Genomic DNA, 26708 nt, shown 5'->3' with positions numbered 1-26708 from the left:
CCCAGCCCAGCTGGGGCAACAGAGTCAGGCTTTGTCTTAAAATAAAAGAAGGAAAAAAGAAAACATTTCTGAAAAATTGGAACCAATGAAAGAAGATCTTATTATATTTATTTTGAAATACACAGAAGGCTGATGAGTTATAAAAGATTGTTGTTGAAGTGAAACAAATGCATTTGAATTATTCACAGAACAACATGTGCTTTGTCTTACTCCTTCTCTGCAGACCTCTAAGACACTAGAATTTGGAGGTGAACTGACATGGGCAGTTTCTTGTCCAGGGAACTAAGCTGGGGAACACAGTGGCAAACATGCAACAGCAGCTGTGTTTGTAGAGCTGTGAAGCTTTACAAAGTGTGACAAGAATTGTGACTTTGTTGTGGCTTTGCGCCCAAATTATATATATGCTTATGCCAAAATGAGACCAGTTTCAGAAAGCTAATCAGGATCTTATTTGTTTACAAAATAATGCAATTTAATTATATTACATTACAATGAAATGTAATTTAACTCATCAAAATGGCTGCCTTTGTCTCTGTTGACCAGTATCATAATAGCAATACACTCACATGTTAACAGTGTAAGAATGACCACTTGTACAAATGAAGTAGAGAGTTTTAAATCAAACTTATTTTTCTGTGCAGAAGCTTTGCTTATTCACATCGCTTAGGCAATCTTTAGAATACAACACAGCTTGGGGCAAAAGGCTAGGCTCACAACCAAAATATAAAAATAATAACAAAGCTCATTATATTATCCCCTCAGATATTAAGGAGCTGGTGAAATATGCCATCTTAAGTAGAACGAATGACTAGAACCCATTGAACCGATTCTGAATTCTCATCTCTGAAATACAATGATTTAATTCCAGCACACATCTATGTAAGAAAGGAAAGAAGCAAAAGGAAATATGGGTGGTAACTGTGTTTCAGTAAGGTTGTTTCCATTGTCCTGTGTTAGAGGACCGGTGGCAGTCAGACCATGGACTGATTAGGATTCGGCAGCTCCTCATATTCCTCAGCATAGCGTTGATAGTGATCAGTGAGAAGAGGTTGGTTGGCTTCATTCTTGGCGCTTCTAGAATGGATCAGATAAGAAGCCCCCACAAAAATGACAGCCACAAGTAACAGCCCAGCCACTATAGCGATTGTAATGATTTCAGATGTAGTGAACTCCTGACCTAGTTGAAAAATAAGATGAGAGTAAAATAAATATTTAAGTAACTATCACCAAAATTGGACAGCTCACTTTAGGCACTGCTCAAGGCACTCTAGGAGAGACCCTCATATTCAGGTTTATTAGTCATATTACCTAGCACCTGCCTTCTTGAAGGTACTTCTTAATTCCTTCTGTGAAAGAGCCATACTGAGATTAAAGTTATTGCCATTCCAATGTTAAAGACATAGTGGCTAAAAGAATTGAGACTCTTCCCAGGGTCCATGGACAATAGAAAGAATTGATGGTTTTAGAGTCCATTTTTTCAAGTCCCAAGTTCTATGATCTTTCACTATATTTTTTGGTACTTTTGTTGAGGAAAATTTACAATTAAAAGTCCTGAATTTTAAAATATCAAAAATCAGCTTTGAATATCTCATTCCATCTTTATTTATAAGAGGAAGTGGCATTGTCTCATGAGTAACTGGTGACATCATAGGTGTTTAAGTTGAAAACTCATCCTCCCCCTTTGCTAGAAACACTGCCTCTCTAGTGCTAGAAATAATTTCTAAGTTTGAGTTTCTTTGTTTGCAAAATTAGAAATAAAGCACTTGCCTCTAAAGATTAAGAAGATTAAATAAGATAGAGAGCTGCTCAATTATTTTAATAGTGGGTCAGAGTGAGTACCCAGTAAAATGAAAAATTCTTATGTTTTATTCCCAAATAGGAATCTATCAGAAAGTTTCATATCCAACAGAACATACCAAGCCCAGCACTCTGTGAGGACCTTACCTTTAAGATGACAGATTTTCTATTGGAGGACACAACACAACAGTAAAAATACACTGATAATACTGACCTGGCCATTGAACTTCATAAGCATATCCCAGGTTGTCTGGAGCAGTAAGAAACATCTCTGTGTTGGTAACTGGAGGCCAGAATGGTACCATGTTATATTGTCTGTTATGTCCAATGGGAGCATTTTCCAATGGGAAGGTAGAAATATCTAAAATATTCCAAAGGCAACTTGTAAGTAGACAGGAAGTTGGTATCAGAGTAGTTGTTATTCTCTGCAGATGGCCAATGTGCAAAGCTATTCTGGTTAATAAGGATCAGGAGAAACAAATAGGCCAAATAGATGTTTATTCAAGGAGAAACAACTTACAACATAGATGAACACCAGCAGGTTCCTGGTCCCAAGGATGCCTCCAGATGTTCTTCTGTCCCTGTGCTGCAAGCAAGAGAGCTCCCGGGGCACCCTCCTCAGACCTAGTTCCCCCAGGTAACATCTTCCCTGTCCCCACCCCAATGGGCGTGGTCAGTGCCACAGGTGAGGACAAAGTGAATTATCTCACTAAAGAAAGCATTGTGGAAATTGTTTTCATAGTTTACAGCAAGTGTAGGCATAAGGCAAGTGTCATTGTAGAACAAGGTAAATGTGGCACCAACATTGGTACGGATAGAACCTTTAAAGTCAGAGGACTTGAGTGACATTGCTGTATGAGCTTCTTGCCTGATTTTCTGTTTTTAAACTATACAAGCTAATTTAAGGAAATATGCAAAACATTTTTTTTTTCAGCCAATGAAGAGTCAGACCTGCTCATTGTCTATCATGGTCTGTAGTTCAAATTCCAAAGATGGTTGTCCTTGGCCTTAACTATGTATGTTTAAATTTCTATTTTTTTTGTTTACTTTGAGAGAAATCAGTATTAAATCTATTCCCATCCTTTGCCGTTAGCAAAAGATTCTTAAAATTAAATATGATTTCTGACACAATCTGCTTAATGCCTTCTTTCCTCTTTCTATCTAAATTAGCCATTTAAACAAACGTCATTTTCTTTAAAAAGTCGGTTTCTGTCATCAAGGATGAATGTAAGGATAGGTGTTTCATGTCAAACTTGTGCTGCATTTTTCTTGTTAAGATGTTTCTATGTGAGTGCTATTAAGCATCAAATAGAATACCACAAAACCAGTGCTGGATCTGTGCCTAGAAGGACACTACTTCCTTTAGGACACCTGGAATATGTGAGGTCAGCCAGGGGTTGGGGTTTCTGTTTGCAGGAGGCTTTTTATCCTTGGTAGGAATCATGGAAGGATGGATGACTCAACATTTACTTTGAGAAAAAGTCAGCTTACAGAAATGGGGACAACATTTACATTTTTGTGTCTTTAACTTTGTCACATACAACAGGAAATCAAGTATTTAATTAAATGTATTGAGTGCCTCCTGGTGCTAGGTATTGGTCTAGACACTGAATGAAGAAGTCAACTTCTGGTCCTCAAAGCACCATATCCTGTTTTAGTATTGGTCACCTGTGAAGGTTATATGTTGAGCCTTGTAATCCATCTACAATTTTAAACCCCATTTCACCTGTCGATTGAACTCTGACTTGAGCACTTCCAATTCTGTTTGATTTCAGCTAAGAGTAAAGTTCTTTAAACTGGTCAAAGGAATCATAGCAAAAGCAACAGTTCACAATTGGATCACCTGTAATTTCCATCTGCAAGATCCTTCTAAGAATCCCCATTTCTCCAATGTGCAATGCAGTGACCTTGAGTGTCTTCCCATTTTCCTGCAGATTCTACTTCTCCCACCTCCTCTTCCCAATGCACATCTACTCCAGCCAGGTGGGACTCCTTCCTGTTCCTTTGTTTTGGGGGGATCTTTTTCCATTTGCCTACATTGCATTCTCAATCTCATTTTCTGGTTTTATTTACTTACAAAAGCTTTCCACTTTCGAGTACACTGTATTTATACATTTGGCTATTTTCATTTCTCTTAACAGATGTGAAAATTCCAGGAGGAAGCTACTTCTGAGTTCTGCCTGCTATGTCAGGTACCTCGAATGTTGTCCAGGACACATTAGGTGCTCAACTAATGTTTGTGAAAGAATTTATGATTGCTTCATTTCTTTCCTAGCTCAGAAGAGGTGATTTTATTGAAAAATGTACAAACTGAAAAAAAAAAGACTTGGATACAATGTGTGAAATAGTACATAATTCTAAAGTAATGAAAGAAGGATATTGAATTGTATATTAATCAGATTTGTAATAGAAGTGGCGAGAGGCAAAGACAGGCAGATCTTTGTGGATTTGAGGTCACCCTGGCTTAATATAGCTAGTTTTAAGAGAGACAGGACTACATAGGGAGACTCTGTCTTAAAAGAAAGAAAAAAATAAAGGAAGAAAGAAAGAGAGGAAAAGCAATCCCACAAAATTAGTAAATAGTAATGAACATAATTGTTGCTGGCATTTGGATGTGTTGTACTGTATTGTTTTGTGCCCAACAATAGGATTCTGAAGCATCATATTATAAGACAACAACCTGCTTTAGCTTTTTAAAGATTGTTTTCTGACTTCTGATTTTTAGAACTCTAAAATTCTGATTTCTGAATAATCTTCAATATGTTTGAAACCTATGATAGAGTTCAAAAAAAAAAAACAACCTCATCTTTTCTGCTCATGGACTATTAGTCTTCTGCTTTGTGAAACTGTTTAAAGATTCTTCCCAAGTTCTTACTTTGGCTGCTCTCATTACTTCATGACACCCTTTCCCAATGGATGCTTAGAAATAAATGGGATATTTCAGAAGGTGTCTCATTGGTCAATTTTCATTTTTATGCAAATTTTCAGGATTGACCTTTTCTGTAGTTTAAGACTATATTTTATCAGAAAAATGTCACAGGCCGAGCAATGTTTATCTATGGATTTTCTCTATCCACTGACTGCCTAGTAGCTGAGAATCCTTAAACTGCACAGAGCTCAAGCAGAGGGTGCTGGGGGACAATAAGAAAACATAGCGTTCTGATTCATCAACAACCTTTAAATTAGACCTGGAGAATTTTTTTTAACAAATTTATATGAATGAGCAGTAATTATTTTTCAACCAGAGTATGAAAAGTAGAATTGTACTTGTTTTCATGGTTTCTAGAAAACTATAATAAAAGACCATTCCATTCCCTTTGAGATACTCACAGCATTGGGAATGGCCACTTAGATATTACTTGTATATTTTTGGCTAGTTCTCCAAAGCCTATTTTAACAAGAGCTGATTTTGCTAATTCTTAACCTATTAATTCCAGTTTATTTAGTGTTATAATAAAGACAATCTAGTAAAGCACTCCCAAAGTGATAGTTATTGTTGTAAACAGAACAATGTTGTTATTAAGTTGAACACCAGTGGTATTGGTAAAAGACAAGTGCCTGAAGTAAAGGTACAGATTAAGGAGTTGAGAGTATGATTGTAAAGTTAACAAAGTGGAAAAATGTAGATTACAGTATTTACTCTAGTGTACAAATGGACTTTGGGAGCTCATTCCAAACAGAGGGATACTCCATCAGCCTAGACACATGGGGGAGGGCCTAGGCCCTGCTCCAAATGATGTGACAGACTTTGAAGACTCCCCATGGAAGGCTTCACCCTCCCTGGGGAGCAGATAGAGAATGGGATAGTGGGTCAGTGGGGGCCATGGGAGGGTGGGAAGGAGAGGGAAGTGGGATTGACATGTAAAACAAGATTGTTTCCAATTTAAATAATAATTAGGAATAAAAAGAATAATATAGATTACTGTATCCAGATTGAATCATAAAAATATTAATTTCTTATGTTATTTTAAAGAAATTGTGGTGGTTTGAATGAGAATGGTCCCAATGGGGCCCTATATTTTAATGCTTAGTTTCTAGGGACTAGATGTGTTTGACAAGGATTAGGAGGATTAGGAGGCGTGATCTTTTTGGAGTAGGTGTGATTTTATTAGCGGATGTGTGTCACTGGGGTGGGCTTTGAGGTTTCAAAAGCCCACTCTAAGTCCAGAGTCTTTCTTTGCCCTGCTGCCTATGGATCAGATTTAAGCTCTCAGCTACTGCTCCAGTATCATGACTGCCTGCTTCTCACCGTGATAATAATGAACTAACATTCTGAAACTATTAAGTAAGTACCCAGTTATCACTTATAAGAGCTGTCTGGGTCATGGTGTGTCTTCACAGCAATAGAATAGTGATTAAGACAGGAACTAACAGTGTAAGTAATTCATTGTCTCTTTCTTTTATGCTTTTAAATATATATGAAATGTGAAGCAGAATACCAGTTAATGAATTCATAACAGATTGACAATTGCTCAATTTATGCATGAATTGCTGGTCTGATTTCCTTTTTTTTTTTTTTTTTTGAGGAAGCACTCCCCTTTATAGCACAGGATGGCCTTCTACCTTCTGGGTACGGGCATTATAGACACTACCATACCTGGAAAATAACTTGTTTCTTAAATGATTTCTGACAGAATAACATATTTTGACCAACACATAGACGAATGGCCTGGGGAAAGTTGCAATAGAGATTTCTGATATACATAAAGAAGTGTGAGAGCCTCACTGTATACATAAAGCAATAGAGAGCTAATCTTCAATACTGTGTGTGCATGGCATGATAAAAGCGCAGCAGCTAAAATTCAGAACATTTCCAAAGTATGAAAATTTATGATGTTTAAACAAGTGGGAGTACTTTCATGGTTTTGAAAAGCAACATATTTCTCTTGGCTGAGTAGGAGTGCAGTAAATGAGGTCTCTAAAATAATATTTTAAAGAATGCATTGAAATGAACTTAAAAGAGATTTCCTATGGCGTGACATAAAACTCTTAACTTTTCAAGTTGAGCAAATTTCCATTTCTGTGAGGCCATAAAATAATGCAACACAGAACCACAGATTATGGATGTGGCATGTTTAGTCTTTTGTGGAACCCAAGGAAAGGTCTGTAATAGTCTTCCATTTATATTAAAAAGCAATGAGAAAGTTTGTTGGAAAATATGGGTAAGAAAAACTTGGAACACATGGGAGTTATCTTTTCATGACAAAATGCCGTAGTGACATCTTAACGGTAACTGTATAGAGAGACTTCTGCAGTACTCATCATAGTGTTTTGAGTATTCACAGTGGCTGGATGGAAGGGCTACTGCATCTTTATTTTAGAGCGTATTTAATGGTTGTCAAGAGCTTGCTTAAATTGATAACCACACCATCAGCATAATCCCTTTGGAAAGCCTGCAAAATCATATGAAAGCATCTCACCAGCGTTATGCCTCCTTAGCCATTCGTCAAAGATTGCATCAGTGAAAGTATGCAGGAGGACAAAAATCGGATCATTGGGAGACAGATGGGTCTGTCCTCCTGTTCCATTCAGGAAGAGGTGGGCCAGGTTGTGAAGGCTTCGAACAGCAGGGTCATATTTCCCTGTGGGATCACTGTAACCTACATTTGAAAGTAAGGTTGACAATAAAGAATATTGAGAATGCAGTGATTATATTAGGAAACTATTTTTTCAAAGCTTGCCAGGCTAAATTTCCCCTCAGTATGAGAATGCTGCCTTTCTGTAGTAATGGCTGGTGACATTTGCTTGCTATACTCAGAACTAGGTTAGTTCTGAGCGGGTAGTTTTGCATTCCAAATGGAGCTTCTAGGTTAACAATAACAACCTGCAAAAGATAACAGTCAAAATGTATGAATGCTGAATTTTGACAAGGCACAGATTGTTTTGCAAGGAAACAGAGATAGTGGAAATCCCCCAGCTACTGCTTCCACCACAGGGAGGACCGCTGTCACCATCCTGGAAACTCTCCAACTTTCCTCCTTTTTAATGACTGCCAGAGTATTTACTTTTAGAAAACTAATTTTGTGGTGATGCTAAAATGTCCCCAATTTCCTTCTTTTTCTACACAGTTTGAAACATCTGGAAAGAATCCTGTCAAAATATTTAGAGAATTTTTATAGTCCCTCTACATATTAGGCAGATGGGAATAAATGCCAGATAGGTCAGAAAACAGTTGGAGGACTTGTGATTTGTGATAGAGTTAAGTGTTTCTGATTGGGTTGAGCTATCATGTCTATACATTCATGATGGGAGATGTTATTCTGTAAATATGTTTCTCATACTGGTTAATGAATAAAGCACTGTTGGCCAACAGAAAAGGAAGATAGGAGGGACTAGGATACAAGGAGGAAAGAGGAAGGAGTAAGGAGGAGTCAAGATGGAGAGTCTGGAGAGAGCAGAACTGCCAGCTGCCTCTCCTCGGTGAGATAAGACTGCGTGGAAATACATAGAAATGGGTTAATACTTAAGACAGAGCCAGCCAATAAGAAACTAGTACTTGGCCAACAGCATTATATCAAATACAGAGTCTCAGTGTGTTAATTGGGGCTGGCGCACTGGTGGGACAAGACCAGCAGTGGGCGGAAAAACCTTACTCCTTACACATTCACCCACTTACTCATTCACTCAATAATTTATTTTTTTACTAATTTTTTTGACTCAAGGAATATAGTGAGTATATTGCTTTAAAAATCATTAATTTAGCCTTATAGATAACAGTTTAGTATCTATCTATATGTAGTAAATATTTAATCAATTCTGTTAGTGAGTTAGTGGGATTTAAACAAATATAAGGAGAATATACAATTTTGATAGTAAAAGGGAGTAGAATTAAAATTAGTGATAGGATTTATGTCTATCATTCCTGTTGGAAGGGGGTTGATGCACTTAACAAGTGTGATGTTGGTACTCAAGGGGAATTTCAATAGTAAGAATTTTAAAATTAAGTTAGACATAATTATATTCCTTTAGAAATTTTCTGGGTGGTAGTGGCACATGCCTTAAATCCTAGCACTAGGGAGGCAGAGGCAGGCAGATCGCTATGAGTTCAAGATCAGCATGGTCTACAAAGAGAGTTTCAGGATAGCTAGAGCTACAGAGAAACCCTGTCTCACACCCTGCCCACCCCGCCCCCAAAAGAAATTTGAATATATTATTGTTGGCTATCTCAGGAAAGTCAGTAACCTATTTGAACTGCACTTCTTCAACTTCAAAATACTTTTATTGTTATGAAATGAGCAAAATCAAGCTAAAACTCAGTAGACACAATTATTTTTTATAGATCTTTAAGATTTATTACAAAGTGTTACAACTTAAATAAAACTGCTCAAACCAGACCTTACAGACTGTCAAATAACTGAGACTTAAAATAATTGTTAATCTTACCTTTTTTAAAGAAGCAGTTTTATGACTACAAAAGACACCTGTGTTACTACAATTTGATGTTATTACATATGAAGCCTGATAATTGCCAGGCACTAAGTTTAAGAGACTGTGGAAATTTAAGAGGTTTGAAACAATAATTCTCTTAGATTTTTTCTCTGATAATCAAATATAGTGTGATAGTTCCTTTATTCATGTCAGAAATTATTAGTAAATCAAAATCAACAGCCAGTTCATATAAATCCACACGATCAACATGGCAATCAAAGTCATTTGAAAAATATCCAATTTGGGGCATTCCAACTTACTTTTCTAACTAGATCAATTTAAAACACCATTTTTTGGGGGTTGTTTGCTTGTTTGTTTACTTGCCTTCCACTGTGTTTCGAAAACTGTTTGTAGAATTGGAGTAAAAAGGAGGTGTGTCAAACACACCAACCTCCAAGCACTGAGTGATATCCTGTGGAGCAGGAAGACGCTGCACTGCTGGTCTCCCCACATTTCCAGCCGGATTTCTCCTGATGGGTCCACCCTCAGTGCCTGGGGAGGAAAGGCATGCACATAGTTATAGAATGCCTACAGTTCTGAGCACTGCTCTCTGAAAGACAGTGAGAACAAACACTGAAAATTAGACCATTGTGAAAAAAAATATGAAAAGACATGCTTACATTGTCCTACTTCTGTGAATTGAGGCAACCTGATACTTCCAAATATTGGAAGGGAAAAATAATCATGTTGACAGACACCAGCATGAGTGCTGCTAAATTGCAACAAGCTTTATTAAAAGAATGTAAGAACATGAAAAACTAATTTTTTTTAAAAAAGTAATCTTATAAAACTGAATAGAAAACTAAAATATAAACCAGTTAGTGGTGGCACATGCACTTAATCCTAGCACTCAGGAGGCAGAGGAAGGTAAATCTCTGAGTTCAAGCCTGGTCTACAGAGCCAGTTGGAGGACAGCCAAGGCTACACAGAGAAACCCTGTTTCAAAAGACCAAACCCCAAAGTAAAACAAAACAAGGGCAACCTCCCTCCCAAAAACCAACCACACCAAACCAAAACAAAAGAAAACAACCAAAAAACAAAACAAAACCAAAACACAGAACAAAACAAAACCAACAAAACTTATGAAAAATTTTTCCTGAATGCCATCTGTTACAAGTCTTCAGAAGAAAAATTATCCCCAAATCTCCTTGGAATACTTTGCTTTTGACTTTGTTGTTGCAGTTATTTTATTTTTTTGTGTGTATTTTTTTTTCTCTTCAAGCCAGGTTTTCCTGTGTAGCTTTGTCCAGGAGCCTGTCCTGTAACTCACTCTGTAGACCAGGCTGGCCTCACACTCACAGAGATCCTCCTGCCTTTGCCTACCAAGTGCTACCACCAATGCCTTGCTTATTTCAATTAAAAATGTTTTCTATCTTTTTTTTAAATCAGTTAATGTGACCATTAAATTTTTGAAGGGTAGTATGAATGCCTTAAGGTAGGGAAGAAAGCTAAACAGAGAGCGGGAGTGATACACACACACACACACACACACACACACACACACACACACACACACCCGAGAAAGAGAGAGAGAGAGAGAAAGAGAGAGAAAGAGACCAGCAGCTCTTTATATATGAGTAATTTTGCAAGGGAGTAGTCTAAAGGGGGCCATTAGCACAAAAACCACAAGCTTCCTTATGTTTGTCTCATTAGGACATGAACTGTATCATCATTCCTGGCACAGTGCCTGGTGTCATCCTGGAATGACAAGGGGTTAGTGCGTTTTCCTATGATTGTAAAATGGGATCTCTTCAGTGAAAAGATTTCAAGGAGCAGACCAGTCTGCAGGGATGGTGGAAAGCTTGACTAGAGCCATATTGTGAAAAAGTTAAGGTCCTAGCTCAGAAAGTTATGCTTATTTGATTGGAGAATGGAGGAAAACTGGAGCCTCAAGTGAGTGGAGCAGGGTAAGAATGGTTACGAGCACTTTTCATGAATGTGTCATGGTGACTGACAGACTCAGAAGTGACCTGTAGGGACGAGGCAAGCAATCCATTGGCCTGTGGGGGCTGGCATTGCAACTTCAGCTTGTTTTCCTTCTCATTCACAAATGCCCTACAGTGGGTTCTAGGCACAATGTTGCCTACCTTCTGCATTAGTCATAACAACCATTTAATACTATAGCAATAAGACACAGACCTGTTTACATTTTGGGGGTATAGATTATCCTCAAAATCCCTAGGCACCAACTGAAGTCTGACTTTAATCTGGTATTGGAGATTATTTGGTGAATGATCAGTAAATACCACGAGGCTTGAACCTACAGTCTACTTTGGTTATAAGCAACTGTACCCTAGTCCACCTCACTGAGTTTCATGGTTGAGACTTTTGGTAGTAAAAGAAACTAGCTGAGACATTTTAATTTTATCATAGTAGTTCTTAGTTTGCGCATGGACAGCTTCTGCCAATTTAGCCACTAATGTCCTATGATTTATAGTCCTTTAAAATTTCCACATTAGAATGAATGAGAAGTTCAGAATGTGTGACGGAAAAATAGATTTAAGAAAAGAACCAGTGCTTTTCATATGATGAATCATAGATTCATTATGAGGGCTGAAAGAATGTCAGGTGTCACTTTTCCATCCACTCAGTTTAGTGAAAGAAGTAAGTAACAATATACATCTGGAACACCAAGGAAAGGTTGATCTAAGATTGTGCATCACCAGTCTTCTGAAGATGTCAATGAAACTGTAGAAATTAATAAAATATCCTCAGACAGAAGTAGGATAAAAGAAATACTTTCCATGAGAATTGAAGAAGACATACAGTAAGAATCTCATACTGTATGAGACACATGATGTGATACAAGTTGTTTCCTTTATTCTTTACTATATTTGATTTTTTAAAAGTGTGTGTGTGTGTGTGTGTGTGTGTGTGTGTGTGTGTGTGTGTGTAAATGTAGAGGTCAGAGGATAACCATGTGGGTCCTAGGAATTGAATTCAGGTCCTCAGTCTTGGCAACATAAGCCTTTACTTGCCAGCCCTGTTTACCATGTTCCATAAATACAATGTTCAAGTTTTACTCTTGAATTTTCACAATGGAAAATCTTAAAATTTGTTATAACCCAGAATATGCACTCTCTAACTTTTCACAAAGTTGTGAGGCTTAAATTGAGTGATAGGAAAAGCTATCACAAAATGAAATATTTTCACTTTTATTTCCTCTTCTTATGCCATATTTTCATTGACTTTTTAAACATTTTTCTTTCTAGGCTGGAAAGATAATTTATAAAAGTCAAGTGCTTGAGACCAGAGTTGACCCAAGAACCCACAGGAGAAAAAATGAAGTGCACTTGCAATATTAGCACTGGAAAGGTGGAGACACGTAGAACCCCAGGCCTGGCAGTGAGTCATTGATGGGTACTGGGGCAGTAAGAAATCTTGCTCCCCCACTACCTGGCCCCAAAGCCGGATGGAACCCGAAGCCTGGTTTTAATCCCAGAATTTGAGAGACAGAAACAGTCTAGCAGTTGGATCTCTATGAGTCAGAGGCCAGCCTGGGCTACATAGTAAGTTGCAGGCCAGCCAGAGATACACAGTGAGATAGTGTCTCAAAACTAAAAGAAAACAGGTAGAGATAATAGAATGACAACTGAAGGTGTCCTATGGCTTACATACACACATATATACATATTTGTAGTAAACATTCAACAACATGAAAATGAACACACACACACACACCCTACACATGATTATCTGTAATTATCAGCATGGCAGGAAAATATGTAAGAACTTCCAGCCTTAAACATAACAACCTGGTGAGAAAGATGAATGTGCTCATATGTGAAGATACTCTGACTTTCAGTTTCATTCCTCTGTCACAAGGTGGAACCAATTGCTCAGGTGTTAGACTGTGAAAGGAAACTTTCATGGATTATCACATTTCTTATATTAGTACTAAGTTGGATACTCTTCTAGTGGTGAGAAAAATATACTTTGTTCCTTGGATATTTTTAAACTACTCGTTATTAAAGCAATACAAAAATTGGCACATAAAATACAAGCAGAGTAATAGATCACAAAGATAATAAATCACAATGCTAATTTTTAGATGGGAAATTAAACATTTGAAGTATCTGAAAATTCTGGAAGAAAAACCAGAAATAATAATAGAGAACACCAACAATTAAGGCTGTGTTAGTAGTAGGGAGGGTAGCTGTGTTTCATGGAAGAAAAAAGGGGAACTCATGAACAGACCTTTGTAGCAGAAATGTTCTGTGGCAGAGGCACAATGGCCAGACCTGTGTATATTTTTCTTCTCTTTAGGAGAGCTGAAAGCAATAAGCCTGCAGACATTGTTGTTATATTTCAGATATACTTGGGGGACACTTTTCAGTAAAATTCCAACCCAAGACACATGACTGCTAAGCAGTGCTTAGTGTATTAAGAGGATTAATGTACTCTAGGACTTCTGAAATTAAAGTTACTAATGTACTGATCAAGTGGCTGAAGAAAAATAACCTCATACACAGGTACTTTGTATTACCCAGAGCACCTTGCAGACTGTCTGGGGTCTCCTAGTTGCTCAATGTGCATCTTCAATGGTAGCAGAGTTCATTCTGAAGACAGACCTTGCAGGCAACACAATCTCTTTATCTAACACAGAATCATGAATAGTAGCTGTCATTGGGGTCTTACTGTTACAAAGTGTTCCCATGGTGTCGTAATCTTCTAAGGACTCGCAGACCACTCTCCATTGAGAAAAGACAGAGTTGGGGCTTATAAGAGTAGAATCGAAGTTGCTTCTGGACCCCATCAAGTCATCGGTGCAAATTTCACAGACGTTTCTCCCCGTTGCAAAATTCCAGTAAGGAAGGGAGAAAGAAGGCTCTTGCAGCATCTCCTAGATCACAGAAATCCATTAATGGTCTCTGCTTTTACTTGTATCCTGTCTCTTGGCTTGCTTGACTCTGGTGTCCTTTTCTGTTAGCCCTCTCTATGTGCTAAGGAACCAGTGAATGCAACAGTAATGATCCGGATCCCAGAACAAAATTTGTCATTTAGTTCCAGGAGTCATATAGGCAGTAGAAGCAATGAAACTCACTTCATACAGAAATTTCCACAAATAATTTGGGAAATGCATTGCTTTCATTGTTGGCAGATAATTGTGTTTCTACTTGTTATGTCAAAATTCTTGCCCCCACCCACCAGGGTTTCTTTATGTAACAGCTATGGATGGTTGTTGTAGACTTTGTCAACCAAGCTGGCCTCAAACTCTCAGAGATCTGCCCCCAGAATGATGGGATTAAAACCATACACCACCATGGCTCAGCTCAGGCTTCCTATTTTTAATGAAGCACTACCAACTCTTAGCAGTTTATGACCTCAATTTTGAAATAATATGTGGGACAGTAAGATCTTGGGTTTTGTTCTTAATGTGGTTCAAATGACATATGTGCTGACAGACCACATATTATGTCTCATGCAGATTCTCTTTGCAAAACACAAAAGGAGTTTTGTTTAGAGACCTACGCTGCAAAACTCATCTAGGAAGACAGGCATCTACCTGAAGCTCACAGACAAAATGCTAAACAGAAGCAGAATGAATTCTGGGCCTATTGTTTTTAAGACCAGTGACCTAGTTTCTACTTAGAAACCATTTCACACGTTTTAAAAATGCTTGAGACCAAGGACACATTGCTTCCCTCATTCTCTTTCTTTTGGCCCTTGGGGAATTGCCTTCAGAGGGTGAGATTTAGTGTGGCCTGCTTTTGCCTTCTGGGTCTTTCAGGCACCTGGTGCATTTCTGCTTCTTTCCTGTGGCTCCCTTCTGGTAGGCATCTCCTTGTCCTTGGGTATTTTAGAGTGCAGAAGTTTTCAATGTGCCCCTGTTACGATGACTAAAGTTGTCACTGTGGTTCACAAAAATTTATGACAACTTCCAAGGGCTCATTATGAATCAACACCAACTGTGGTTGGGAAGCTGATGCTGGGAAGCCAGGGCACATTCATATGGTGTTGTGTCACAGGTAGCCTGGAACATGATGATGCCTTGTGCTAGAAAACTAAGTAATGGATGTGCAAGTTATACAGCAGGACTAAGGCTTGAGACATTTCCCACCTACTTTTTCAAATTCTCATGTGTCTTTGGGAAAATGCCTCGAGGCAATGAAAATCTAGAATAAGTTACATATGACAGATTTAGCTACTCATAATCTATTAAATGTCTTCTTTGTAATCAGAGCTTTAAAACATGATGCTGAGAGGACTGGATGAACTCATTTAATCCCCTTCAAAGTGCATATGATAGACTTCTGTCAGCTATCTTATTCTGTGTTGCAGTGCATCAATTCTGTCTCTTCTAACAATTGTTTTCCCTTGAAATGCTAGCACAGTGCCCAGGAAATCAACAAATCAGTAAGGTTGAATAGTTTTTTTTTAAAGATATTTTAAGACTTAACTTTGGGATAGAAATTCATAACTGTTATTTCATATAGGAAATAAGCTTAGTTTATAGACAGTAATTGAGATCCAACAATAAACACTTTTATTTGACCTTGTGTTGTGTGGTTGAGCTAAACTCACAATCCCTAAACTGTTCTCTTTGAAATGACAATCTTTTTCTCACAAAGTAGTTCAGTTAATGAAAAGACAACAATAAGATGTTTGTGGTACTAGGTATGTTAGTGTGTTTTGAGTCCATCTGCTTAAAAAAACTCGAAGGAAGTTATTGTACTTGAGTTGAAGTCTACTACTTTATGGTCCCCTTCAAAAAGCTAGTTTTCAAATGAAAATTCATGTCCAAAGATATGTCATTTTTAGGTCCTTTTAGAAACATATATATAGTGGTAAAATGATGTTTTCATATACATGTGATGTACACACATTTACACACACACACACACACACCTCCAAGAAAATGAACACACCCATCATGTTTTACATGATTTTGTGTGAGGCTTTTATGTCAGCCTTATAGCAGCAGTTGGAGGTATGGATAAACAGTAAACATGAAAGGATTTAGGCTCTAGAACCATCAGCTGTTTTGAGGAGGGATACATGTGAATGAAGAGTGAGACATGTAGGTACATCACTCCCCAGGAGGTGGCATCTGGATACATTCCCTAGTTCAGAAAGAAGACCTGAAAACTGAGATTTCTTTTGTTTCATTAATCGTTCTGTTCTGGTTATCAAGCTATAGAAAATTTCCAAACTTTTGATTCTTGCCCAAACTAGGTCATCATTGCTTTTTCTCATCATTAACATTACTTTCATCTCACTGCACAAAAGATAAAGGCTGATGAATTAGTGAATAATCAGTGTGGGAACAATCTTCCCTGAAAGTCACAAGTATCCTGATAATGTGAATGCTTTGTCACAGCTCATTCTTGTCATTCAGTACAAAGTGAATCACAGTGATTTATAAACAGTGACCTAAAAACCAAGATGGAGCGTACCTGTAAGTCTCTCTCCAGCTGCAGCAGATGGTACCTGTGCCATGTGAGAAAAGCTGGACCTTCATGAGAGAAATCCACATCACCAAAGCTTTCTTGCCCAACCCCAAGGAAGGTTTTCTTGACTGAATAATAGTGTGTCCAAACAAAGTAGTTGTAAATGGAAATGTTCTCAAATTGGGGTGTGTTGCCATCTGGTCCCAGTATGTCTTCTGACCTCCTTGTGGCAATGACAAATTGAGGGTGAGTTGTGCGCTTTGCCATATCCAAGGCTCTGACAAAGTGGCTCTTTTCTTCTGTACTTAAGTCAAGAAGATTTCTCCTGACTTTAAAGATGAAAAGATTAAGACGTGAGAATTAGCACAATCATATTACAACATCCTATGCCTCCTGTATCCATTAATGGTCATATGTGTACCCGTTCAAATCCTTTATAAGCTATCAAACTGGTTAAGTGTCATTCCCAACATGCTTGGGACCAGATATGTATTGGAGTTTACAGATTCTGAAATATTTTCTTACGATTATATTGTGGGGATTAGGTCCAAAACTAAATGTAAAATTACTGTTTCATAAACACTCTGATATTCACATAGCCTGAAGACAATTTTAACCACTGTCTCATTATTTTGTGTTTTAAACAAAGGTTAACAGTATGGGGCTTTCTATTTGGGATACCATGTTGAGTTTGAAAACTTTCAGAGTTTGGGAAATTTTGGAATTTTTGATTATGGATTCCCAATCTGTGTGTTATTACAAATACCCATAATTAAATTTTTGTTTAGACTGATCTCTTTTCCTTTACATCTTTGTCTTAGCAATTTACTGTAGCAGGGCCCCAAACCTTAGCACAGCTGACTATGACAGAAGTGTCATTCTGGCTTTAAAACTCAGCACATATAGATAGTACCAGCTGCCAAAGCAAAATCAAAGACCCAATCCATCAAAGTACATATAGTTGTAGGGAAGTCTCTACATGTACTAACTCTTCATTTTAGCTTGTTTGGTTCTACTTCTGTCTAACTGCTCTTGCTAACTGAAGTATGTCAGCCCAGAACATGATTTTTTTTTTTGTGCATAAATGTCATCCTGAGCAAGGCTCAATGCTATATGGGTTCCTGAGCACTCAATGTGGTCACTGCCCTGCTAATAAAGACTTCCTGAAACCCAAACAGTCTTATATGGTGAATAACTCACAACATTTATCTTTTCATTTCTAAAAGCATTCTTTAATCTTACATGAAGATTTATGGTTCTGTGATATTGTTATATTTATTTCTGTTCATTATTGGCTTTTTTTTTTGGTTTTAATTTTCTACTTTTTTTTTTTTTTTTTTTTTTGAGATAGGTTTTATCTGTGTAACCCTGGCTGTCCTGGAACTCAGAGATCCTCCTGCTTCTGTTTCCTGAGTGAAGGGATTAAAGGCAAGTTTCACCACCACACTGGAATTTTCTGCTTTCTAAACATCACAATCTTGTAAAAACAAGGCAGATGTGTACAGCATAGTGAGTGAAACAGAGAGTTTCCTGTCTTTTCACACATTTTCTTAGGTTCAACTTTTTGGGTATGTGCTATATAGATAAAATAACTGCTTTACAAAGACACAAAGATTAAAGAGAACACACACAAACACATACACATGCACACAGTTAGACCAAAACTTGGATGATATTTAATTCTCAAAAGATAGTCTGTGAAACACTTGCTCATTGTCTGAGACATGAAAAACAAGCAAGTGCTGTTGCTGTTACTGTCAAATACTCCATATACCTGCTCCTTCATCTAAAATGCCGGAATTCTTTTGCCACAGTGAGGAATTATGGGTCACCATGGCTGCTTGGAGGAGAGATGCTCTATTGTTAGAGCTAGGTAGAGCTCTGTGAGAATGCCATGCTTGCCAAAGGTTCAGACCCATGAATTTGACCTGTTTGAATCTAAGGTACAAGGATTAGCATAAAAAAAAATCAGTTCCTAACATTTAGTGATTGTTTAAGTACTTTTTTGAAGGAAATACTGTGTGTGAAGGGGACATATACATTTGTGCAAAGTCCAGAGGAGAGTGTCAGGTGCCTGCTCTCACTCTCTATCTCATTTTATTAAGACAGGAGCTCACACAGGTGTCCATCACTTTTTGGTTTTTCAAACCTCCAGAAATTCACCTGTCTCTCACCTTTGGCACTGGGGTTCCAGGCACATGTGGTTTCTTAAATGGGTGTTGGGCATCTGAAGTCAGGTTCTCCTGCTTAGGCAGCAAGTGCTCTTACCACTCACTGAGCCATCTCTGCAGACCTATGGAAGTGGTATTACTTGAAAGGTATGGGCTTTGATCCCAAACTTTTATAGCAGACACATTTCTTCAACTTCCTAACCTTCAGTTTGCTCAACTGGGGGGAAGATGGTTGAGCTCTTACGATTTATGATTTGTAGATGTTGGCTAACTTCAGTGATTCAGCGTTCTGTATATCATGTATAGCTTTGAGTCTCATTCAGTGAAATGAAGTCCCCATCTCTCCACTCACCTGTGAGAATTTTCTGGTTGCACTCAGCTCCTCTCCACCCAGGACGGCAGGTCCCACAGTTGTGTCCTGAGAAATTACCATTGCACTGACATGTCCTATTGAAGAACCTCAGAGGCCAGACCTCTCGGTCATCTCTGCCATCGTGGGGGTAATGGGGACTGTGGGGTCGGGAGTCTGCCCTCACAGCCTCACACCTTCCCCTTCCCGATGATGAGCCACAGGGGTCAGTCCCAGGTCCAGAGGAAGGGGACAGGTCTGGGCAACACACTTTACTTCTCAGTGCCTCAACATTGGCACACTCTCGTGGAAACTGAGCCCAGGCCTGATGAAAAGCCATCAGGGAGAGGAACATAAAGGCCAAGGGGAGGAGGTTGTAAGATTTCATTCTTCTAGAAGCAAGATTACAGGACACAGATGTCATATGCTGCTCTTTTCATTGAGGAGACTGAGGTACACAGATCAAAAGCCAGCTGAAAAAAGGTAAACCAAGTTACAAAACTTATTTTGAGTACTCCTCCCAACCTAGTCCAAAATGGGATCCTTCCATGTGAAACAACATTTCTAAACATGAATAAAAACAATTTACTTTTAACTACCAAGCACAATACCTAGATCACTGAGTTCACTTTCCTCATATTTGAGTTTTCTTATTTAAAATGTCCACTCATAAGAGCCCAATTCTAGGGCTGGGGAGATGGCTCAGAGGTTAGGAGCATGTACAGCTCCTTCAGAGGAACTAACTTAATGCCTTGTACCACATCAGGGGGCTCACAATTTCCTCTAACTGTAGCTCCAGGGGTCTTCTCTGCCCTTTATGTGCACCTGCACTCATCTGCACATACCCATATGCATACACATAAAAGGAAAATAGATCTATTCTCAAAAGACTTATCCTAGATGCCATTCACTGACAGCAGCCACTAGCAAGCAACTATCATAGTAACATTTAACCATGGATCTGAAAGGAGAATTGGGAATAGGTTTCTAGTAAGCAAATATCCTTCATCCTAGTAAAACTTTGTCCAGGGTTGACCCCCAACAGAGCTCTCACCAATGCCTTCAATTCCAGGAAGGTTTCTCTGCTGCTGACCTCCTTCAGAGCCAGTGTTGGATGTTTGCTTCTCCCCTGATGCCAGCTGTTAATTGCATGTAGGTTTGTGCCAGACAGTAAATCCCAGACCGGATCACTCACACTGGGAGGGGCTGGTCCTCTCTTCCAGCTCTCACTAATCCCTTCTCACACCAGTGAGTTCTCCTGGCCTTTAACTACTCCTCAACACATGACTCTCCCCAGTGGTTCCCTTGTGATAGTTACAGTTTTAAGGAAAGGTCAGACACACTGATTTGGCAGATGTGTTAGAGTCACTGAAGAGCTTTTGTTTTCATTGTAGTGATTTCATTTTTTTTTTCTTGATGTGTATGTTACAAAGGATGAAACAAAATAAATTGCTTTCTTAGTCGCACAAAGGCCAGCTAGTACTTGTATCTTCTGGTAGCTTTTGGTTGTTCTCTCTTAAAGAGACATTTTCTCCTGAAACTGAAAACTCATGTATATGTAGTCAACATTCAAATGTAAACCTGAATTTGGAAAACACGATTGCTTTACAAAGCTTGTCAGAAATCATAATCAATTTTGGCAGGCCTTTTGAAGTGTATAGAAAACTATGTAAAATAACCAAGTATATGTTTAGCAACCAAAATACAGCTAAGGATATGTCTATATATTAAGGTAGGAAAGAGTAAGAATACTTGCTTCTGTTTCTAGTTACTTATTATGTATGCCAGTCATATCATCTGTTACAACTGGGACTGTATCAAAGTGTGTTTGATACAAACTTTGTTTGATACAAAAGTGCCTGTAAATATGAAGTCATTCTTCTGTGATTTTCAGGTTTTAGGAAGTTGTGCTTACAACCTATTCATGTGAGTCCATAATAGTACATTCCTTTGGATGTTTAAAAGAAACCAGAACATTTATTTATTTATTTATCTTATTTTACATATGGATCCCAGTACCCTCTTTCTCCCTTCCTCCCTTTCTCCCTCCCTCCCATGTCCCCTCCCATCCCATTCCCTCCCACTCCACAGGGATAGTTTTGCTTTCCAGGACAGGTCAATAAAATCTGTCAAGTCATTTGGAGTAGGGACTAGGCCCTCCTTCCTGCCTCTAGGTTCAGGGAGTATCCCTCCATGCAGAATGTGCTCCCAAAGTCCTTTTGTGTACCAGGGATATATCCTGGAAGAAACCAGAACATTTCTTTTGATGACTTATTCCATACACAGTGGATAAAGGTGTTTTTTCTTCTGCATTTCTAGGTGATTTGAAGCTCACGAATGACACCATTACTGCCTAAGTAGGCTTCAGTGGTTAGATTGTTTTTTCTGACTAGTACTATCTTGAAAGCGTACTTGGGTTGCTGTGTGTGAAATACTACAGCAAAATTTTATAGTTTTTATGGCAGTTTGATATATTATTGTAATAATATATAATAATATATTTACCCATTCTCCAGTTATTGGACTTTTGGGGTGTTTTCCTGTATTTCTTTTTGTCTTGTGAAAAATAGCACCATAAATAGTCTTTAAATGTTTTCTGTTGAACGTTTTATATATATATATATATATATATATATATATATATATACATGGCAAACATCTATAAAGGGAATTGTTAGGCTTGAGGCTTGGGAATATTTATAAAGTAATTCTAAATTACCTTCTAAACTGCTTATTTCATTTTCCATTTTCATCAGCATTGTTCGAGGTTGTTAACAGTATTCATAGACTTATTTGTCAGTTCTACATTCAATCGCGTGCACTTATCCTCAGCCTCTCTTTCTGTAGTTACAATTATTTGTAGTCAGCTGGTCTGAAAATATTAAACAGAAAATTCTAGATATAAGCAGTTCACAAGGTTTAAACTGTGCACCATCTGTGTGGAATGATTAAACCTTATACCAACCATCTGGACCCGATTCATCTTTGTTCTGTGTTTCTACCCTTTGTGCGCTCCTCATTCTCTGTTACTAGCATGCTGCTCTGACCTCCCTTTAAGTTCCTCGTGCTTGTGGTCTCCATCAAGTGAATTTAGATGAGACACCCAGACCATAGTATAAAATGCAGATGGGGGGGGTTATTGTAGAAGGACATGGGGCATTCTCAAGGCTGAGATGTGACAGTAGCCAAAAGGACTATTATGTCAACCTACATGTTTAGATATGGTCTATACTATTTGTTAAGTTCCTGGAGTCTTCCTGCCAGGGGATTGACAGGTCTGTTTGAATTAATTCTTATGGGAAAGAACAATGTTAAACCTTTAGAAAGCCTCAAGTGACATAGTAAGCACACACACACACACACACACACACACACACACACACACACATATTTGGAATGTCATATCCCTACTTAGGGCCAGAAAGACAGGTCAGATCTCCCAGTTTTGGCTGGTAGTGAAAGATATGGGGTTTCAGCTGCTGGCTTTATAAGCTGCTGATTATGAAGGAGGTTCATCCTTGGTGAATTCCAGCCTGCTGATATATGACTATCCAGTGGCCTGGTATCAGAGGTGATCAGGTTATCTAAGGAGATACTGAGATGTGTGGGTAAACAAGTTTTATGTATTTGTCAGTGGCCCCTGGGTGTAAGAACAATGACGCTGGAAGTCTGGGTCCTAGAAGCCTAGAAGTGATTCTCTTAACAGAAAAGGCAAAAGTTTTGTTTAGTAAAGAAGGAAAAAAAAAAAAAAAGGAACAAGAATGTGTTGAGGTTTGTAAGTTGTAGAGTAAGAATGATTAGAATAAAAAAAGCAGATACAAGAATCCTTACTCAGTGAGATGTTGGACATCAACTGGAAGGTGTGAAATGTGTCCTCAGATGATAGGAAATTAATGTTCTTCTTGGGTTTTCTTAACAGATAAAGCATCAAGTTCATATTTTTAAAAGATTTGTTTTTATTTTATATGTATGTGTATCTTGTCTGCATGGGTATCTGTGCACTGTGTGCATGAGTGCGCGCAGAAGCCAGAAGGGGCATCATATTCACTGACAGTGGAGTTACAGAGGGTTGCGAGCTGCCTTCTGGGTTTGTGGAATCAAACAGGGGTCCTTTGGAAAGGCAGCTGGTACTTGTAAGTGCTGAGCCATCTATGGAGGCCTAATACATCAAATATTAATAGTTATATTTTTTTGTGAGCACTTTTAGTAATTTTTACCTTGTTTCTGGTTCTTCATTATCACTAGTATCTTAATTTTAGAAACGATAATTTAATTACTGTATTTCTTCCATTTCTTTCTTTCTCTTCCTCCCTTCAAGTCCTACTGTATATTCCTCCCCACTCCCCTTCAAATTATGGCTTCTCTTTTCACTAATTGTTATTGTGTGTGTGTTTTCTTTTTCTTTTTCTTGAAAATAAGGTGTTTTTTTTTTCCATACAATATGTTCTGATCATGACTCACCTCTCATCTCTGCTTCCTTCCTTCCCTCCTTTCCACCATCTAAATCCATGCTTTTATTTTTCTCTCATCAGGAAAGTGACGGACAAACTAATGAATAAAGGAAAAAAGAAGCAAAGAAAGAACAGCTGAAACAAATATACATACATACATACATACATACATACATACATACATACATTCATACACACAATCCATGAAAGAACAAATTCAGAACCATAATATACAAACAAAAGACAAGTAGAAAATGCCCAAACAAAGCAATATGAGAGAAAAAAAAGTCTTCCCAAAATATCTTTGAGTTCATCTTGTGTTTGGTGTGAGGCCTGTCCTTGGGTGTATCACTGGTGTCTTCTGCCAAACTTGAGACTCAGATTGATACCTTAGCTTATTTCTCTCTCCCCTCTTTTCTTCTCCCTCCCTCTCCCTCATCTGTGTGTATGTGTGTATGTGTACATGTTTGTTCTTGTGGGTTCAAGTGTGTGTATGGAGGCCAGAGGTCAACCTCAGATGGGTTCATCTGGTGCTGACCACTTTATTTTAAAGACAGGGTATTTCACTGGTCTGAATGTCACTGATCAGGCTAGGCTGACTGGCCAGTAAGCCCCAGGGACCCACCTGTCTCATCTCCGTTTTCCCAGCACCTGGACCACCAGTGCTAAATAGCACTCTAGTTCTTTTATGTAGGTTCTAGAGATTGAACTCAGGTCCTCATGCTGTGGGACATGCACTTATTGAAACATCTCAGACCGTTACTTCCATATTTATATGCTTGAAGGAGAGGATGTGAAAAAAATAAAAGCAGAACTCTTAAAATTATTGTTGAGTCACTATGGATAACTGAATAAGCTTATCCATTTCTTCACTTCTTCCAAATAATGGTTATTGTTTTCAAAGTAATGCATTCCAAGTTGACTAAAGGAAAATGAGTGTAAGTGGAGTTTGAAAATATGACTCTGTTATGAAGGCCACTTCTCTTTAATGCTCACTAATGCTAGTTTTATGATCTAGATTTAATATCTTATTTCTTTATTTTTAAGACAGGTCTCACTATGTGGCACTGGCTGTACTGGAACTCAGTATGTAGAATCTACTGGTCAAGAACTTACAGAGATCTGCCTGCTCTGGGTAGGTTCAACATATTAGTCAAATGTATATAGCTCATGATCGATTTATGACATACATTTCTCTGTAGTGAACACTTACTATAAACATAAATTCTGTCCCACTTTGCAGGTTGAATATTGCAGGTTTACATGCTTCTGAGATACAGCATTAAACACTCTTTGAGTGTTTAACTTAAAAATGCTTCAAAATTCTAGTGGGCAACCAATATCTCGGGGTTTCATACCCACTCAGAGCAAAATTAATTGTGAAAAATAATAGATACAAAGTGATATTTAGGTAGTTTTAATCAATGACTTTGACTTTTTTTAAAACAGAATTTCTTGTCAGATTAATTGTTGTGGAATATTCCTTTATACTGTGTGAAGATGTGTCACTGTGATCAATTTAATTAAGAGCTCAATAGCTATTAGCTAGTCAGGAAGAGGTTAGGTGGGACTTCTGGGGACAGAGTTCTGGGAAGAAGAAAGGAGGAGTTGCTGCCAGGTGTGGGGAGAACAAGCTATGCAAGAGGAAAGGGGTGGTGTAAAAGCCATGAGTCATGTGCCAACACACAGATGAATAGAAATGGGTTAATGTAAGTTATAAGAGCTAGTGGGGCAAATAGGCCAAACTTTTAGAATTCATGTCTCCACGTCATTTTTTGTGAGCTGGTGGTCCAAAGAAAAAACTCATCCACAGTTAATAAATGGTCATTTCTGTCTCTTGATTAAAATCGGTATGATGAACTTATGTGCAGTGAGATCACTTTGCCTCTGCCTTTCAGCATGTCACTTGTACAGAATTTCTGAATATGATTTTTTTTGAAAACTCTAGTTGAAGTTAAAGAATATTTAATGAAGTAGTACGTGTTAGCACTAGGGGAAATAGTATGAAGCACAGAGGCTGCCACTGCATTATATTTGCAACTTTATTCTATAGTTCTAAAATCAATCCTAGAGAAAAAAAAACACTCACCATAAAAAAAATATTTAAGGGACTTTACATGAATCTCTTAGAATACACGTTGTATCCTAGTTCCTCTGGTGGTGTGAATTATAGGCTGATGATCCTTTGCTTTAGGTCTAAAATCCATGTATGAGTGAGTACATACTGTGTTCCTCTTTTTGTGACTGGGTTACCTCATTCAGGATGGTTTCTTCAAGTGCCATCCAACTTGCCTGAGAATTTCAAGATTCCATTATTTTTTTTCTGCAGAGTAGTATTCCATTGCGTAGATGTGCCACATCTTCATTATCCATTCTTCAATTGAGGAGCATCTAGGTTGCTTCCAGGTTCTTGCTATTACAAATAGTGCTGCTCTGAACATAGTTGAACAGATGTCTTTGTTGCATGGATGTGGATCATCTGGATATATGCCTAAGAAGGGGATTGCCAGGTCCTATGGTAAACTAATTCCCATTTTCCTGAGGAACCTCCATTACTGATCTCCAAAATGACTGTACGAGTTTGCACTCCCACCAGCAGTGGAGGAGTGTTCCCATTTCTCCACATCCTCTCCAACATGAGTCATCATTGGTGTTTCTAATTTTAGCCAATCTGGCAGGGGTAAGATGGTTTCTCAAAGTTGTTTTGATTTGCATTTCCCTGATAGCTAAGCATGTGGAGCACTTTCTTAAGTGTCTTTCAGCTTGTTTGATTTCCTCTATTGAGAATTCTTTCTTCAGTTCTGTACCCCATTTTTTAATAGGGTTGTTTGGTGTTTTTTTTTTTTTTTGACTAGTTTCTTGAGTTCTTTGTATATTTTGGAGATCAGCCCTTTGTTGGATATAGGATTGGTGAAAATCTTTTCCCAGTCTGTGGGCTGCTGTTTGGTCTTGTCGACTGTGTCCTTTGCCTCACAGAAGCTTCTAAGTTTGAAGAGGTCCCACTTATTAATTGTTTCTCTCAGTGTCTGTGCCCCTGGAGTTATGTTCAGGAAGCGGTCTCCAGAGCACAGGTGAAGTGGGGGGGGGGTCAGTGAATGGAGAGAGAAGTAGGGGAAAGAGG

At 38.2% G+C, this 26708-nt stretch overlaps 1 protein-coding gene across 1 annotated transcript; it reads right to left on the bottom strand.

Moving 5' to 3' along the window:
- Positions 1-917: 917 nt before the first annotated feature.
- On the bottom strand, positions 918-19605 carry Tyrp1 (tyrosinase related protein 1). The gene is made up of 7 exons (XM_051188100.1): positions 19140-19605; positions 16623-16945; positions 13864-14068; positions 9550-9717; positions 7218-7397; positions 2012-2158; positions 918-1177 (listed from the first exon to the last, which is right to left on the bottom strand). The coding sequence occupies exons 1-7, from the start codon at positions 19558-19560 to the stop codon at positions 972-974; spliced, it is 1650 nt and encodes a 549-aa protein (XP_051044057.1). The 5' UTR covers positions 19561-19605; the 3' UTR covers positions 918-971.
- Between the last annotated feature and the right edge of the window lie 7103 nt (positions 19606-26708).

The sequence above is a fragment of the Phodopus roborovskii genome, unplaced genomic scaffold (genome assembly GCF_943737965.1).
Source record: "Phodopus roborovskii unplaced genomic scaffold, PHOROB, whole genome shotgun sequence".
Lineage (NCBI taxonomy): Eukaryota > Metazoa > Chordata > Mammalia > Rodentia > Cricetidae > Phodopus > Phodopus roborovskii.
Note: the sequence above shows the minus strand (reverse complement) of the source record. Positions and strands in the feature narration are given on the sequence as shown.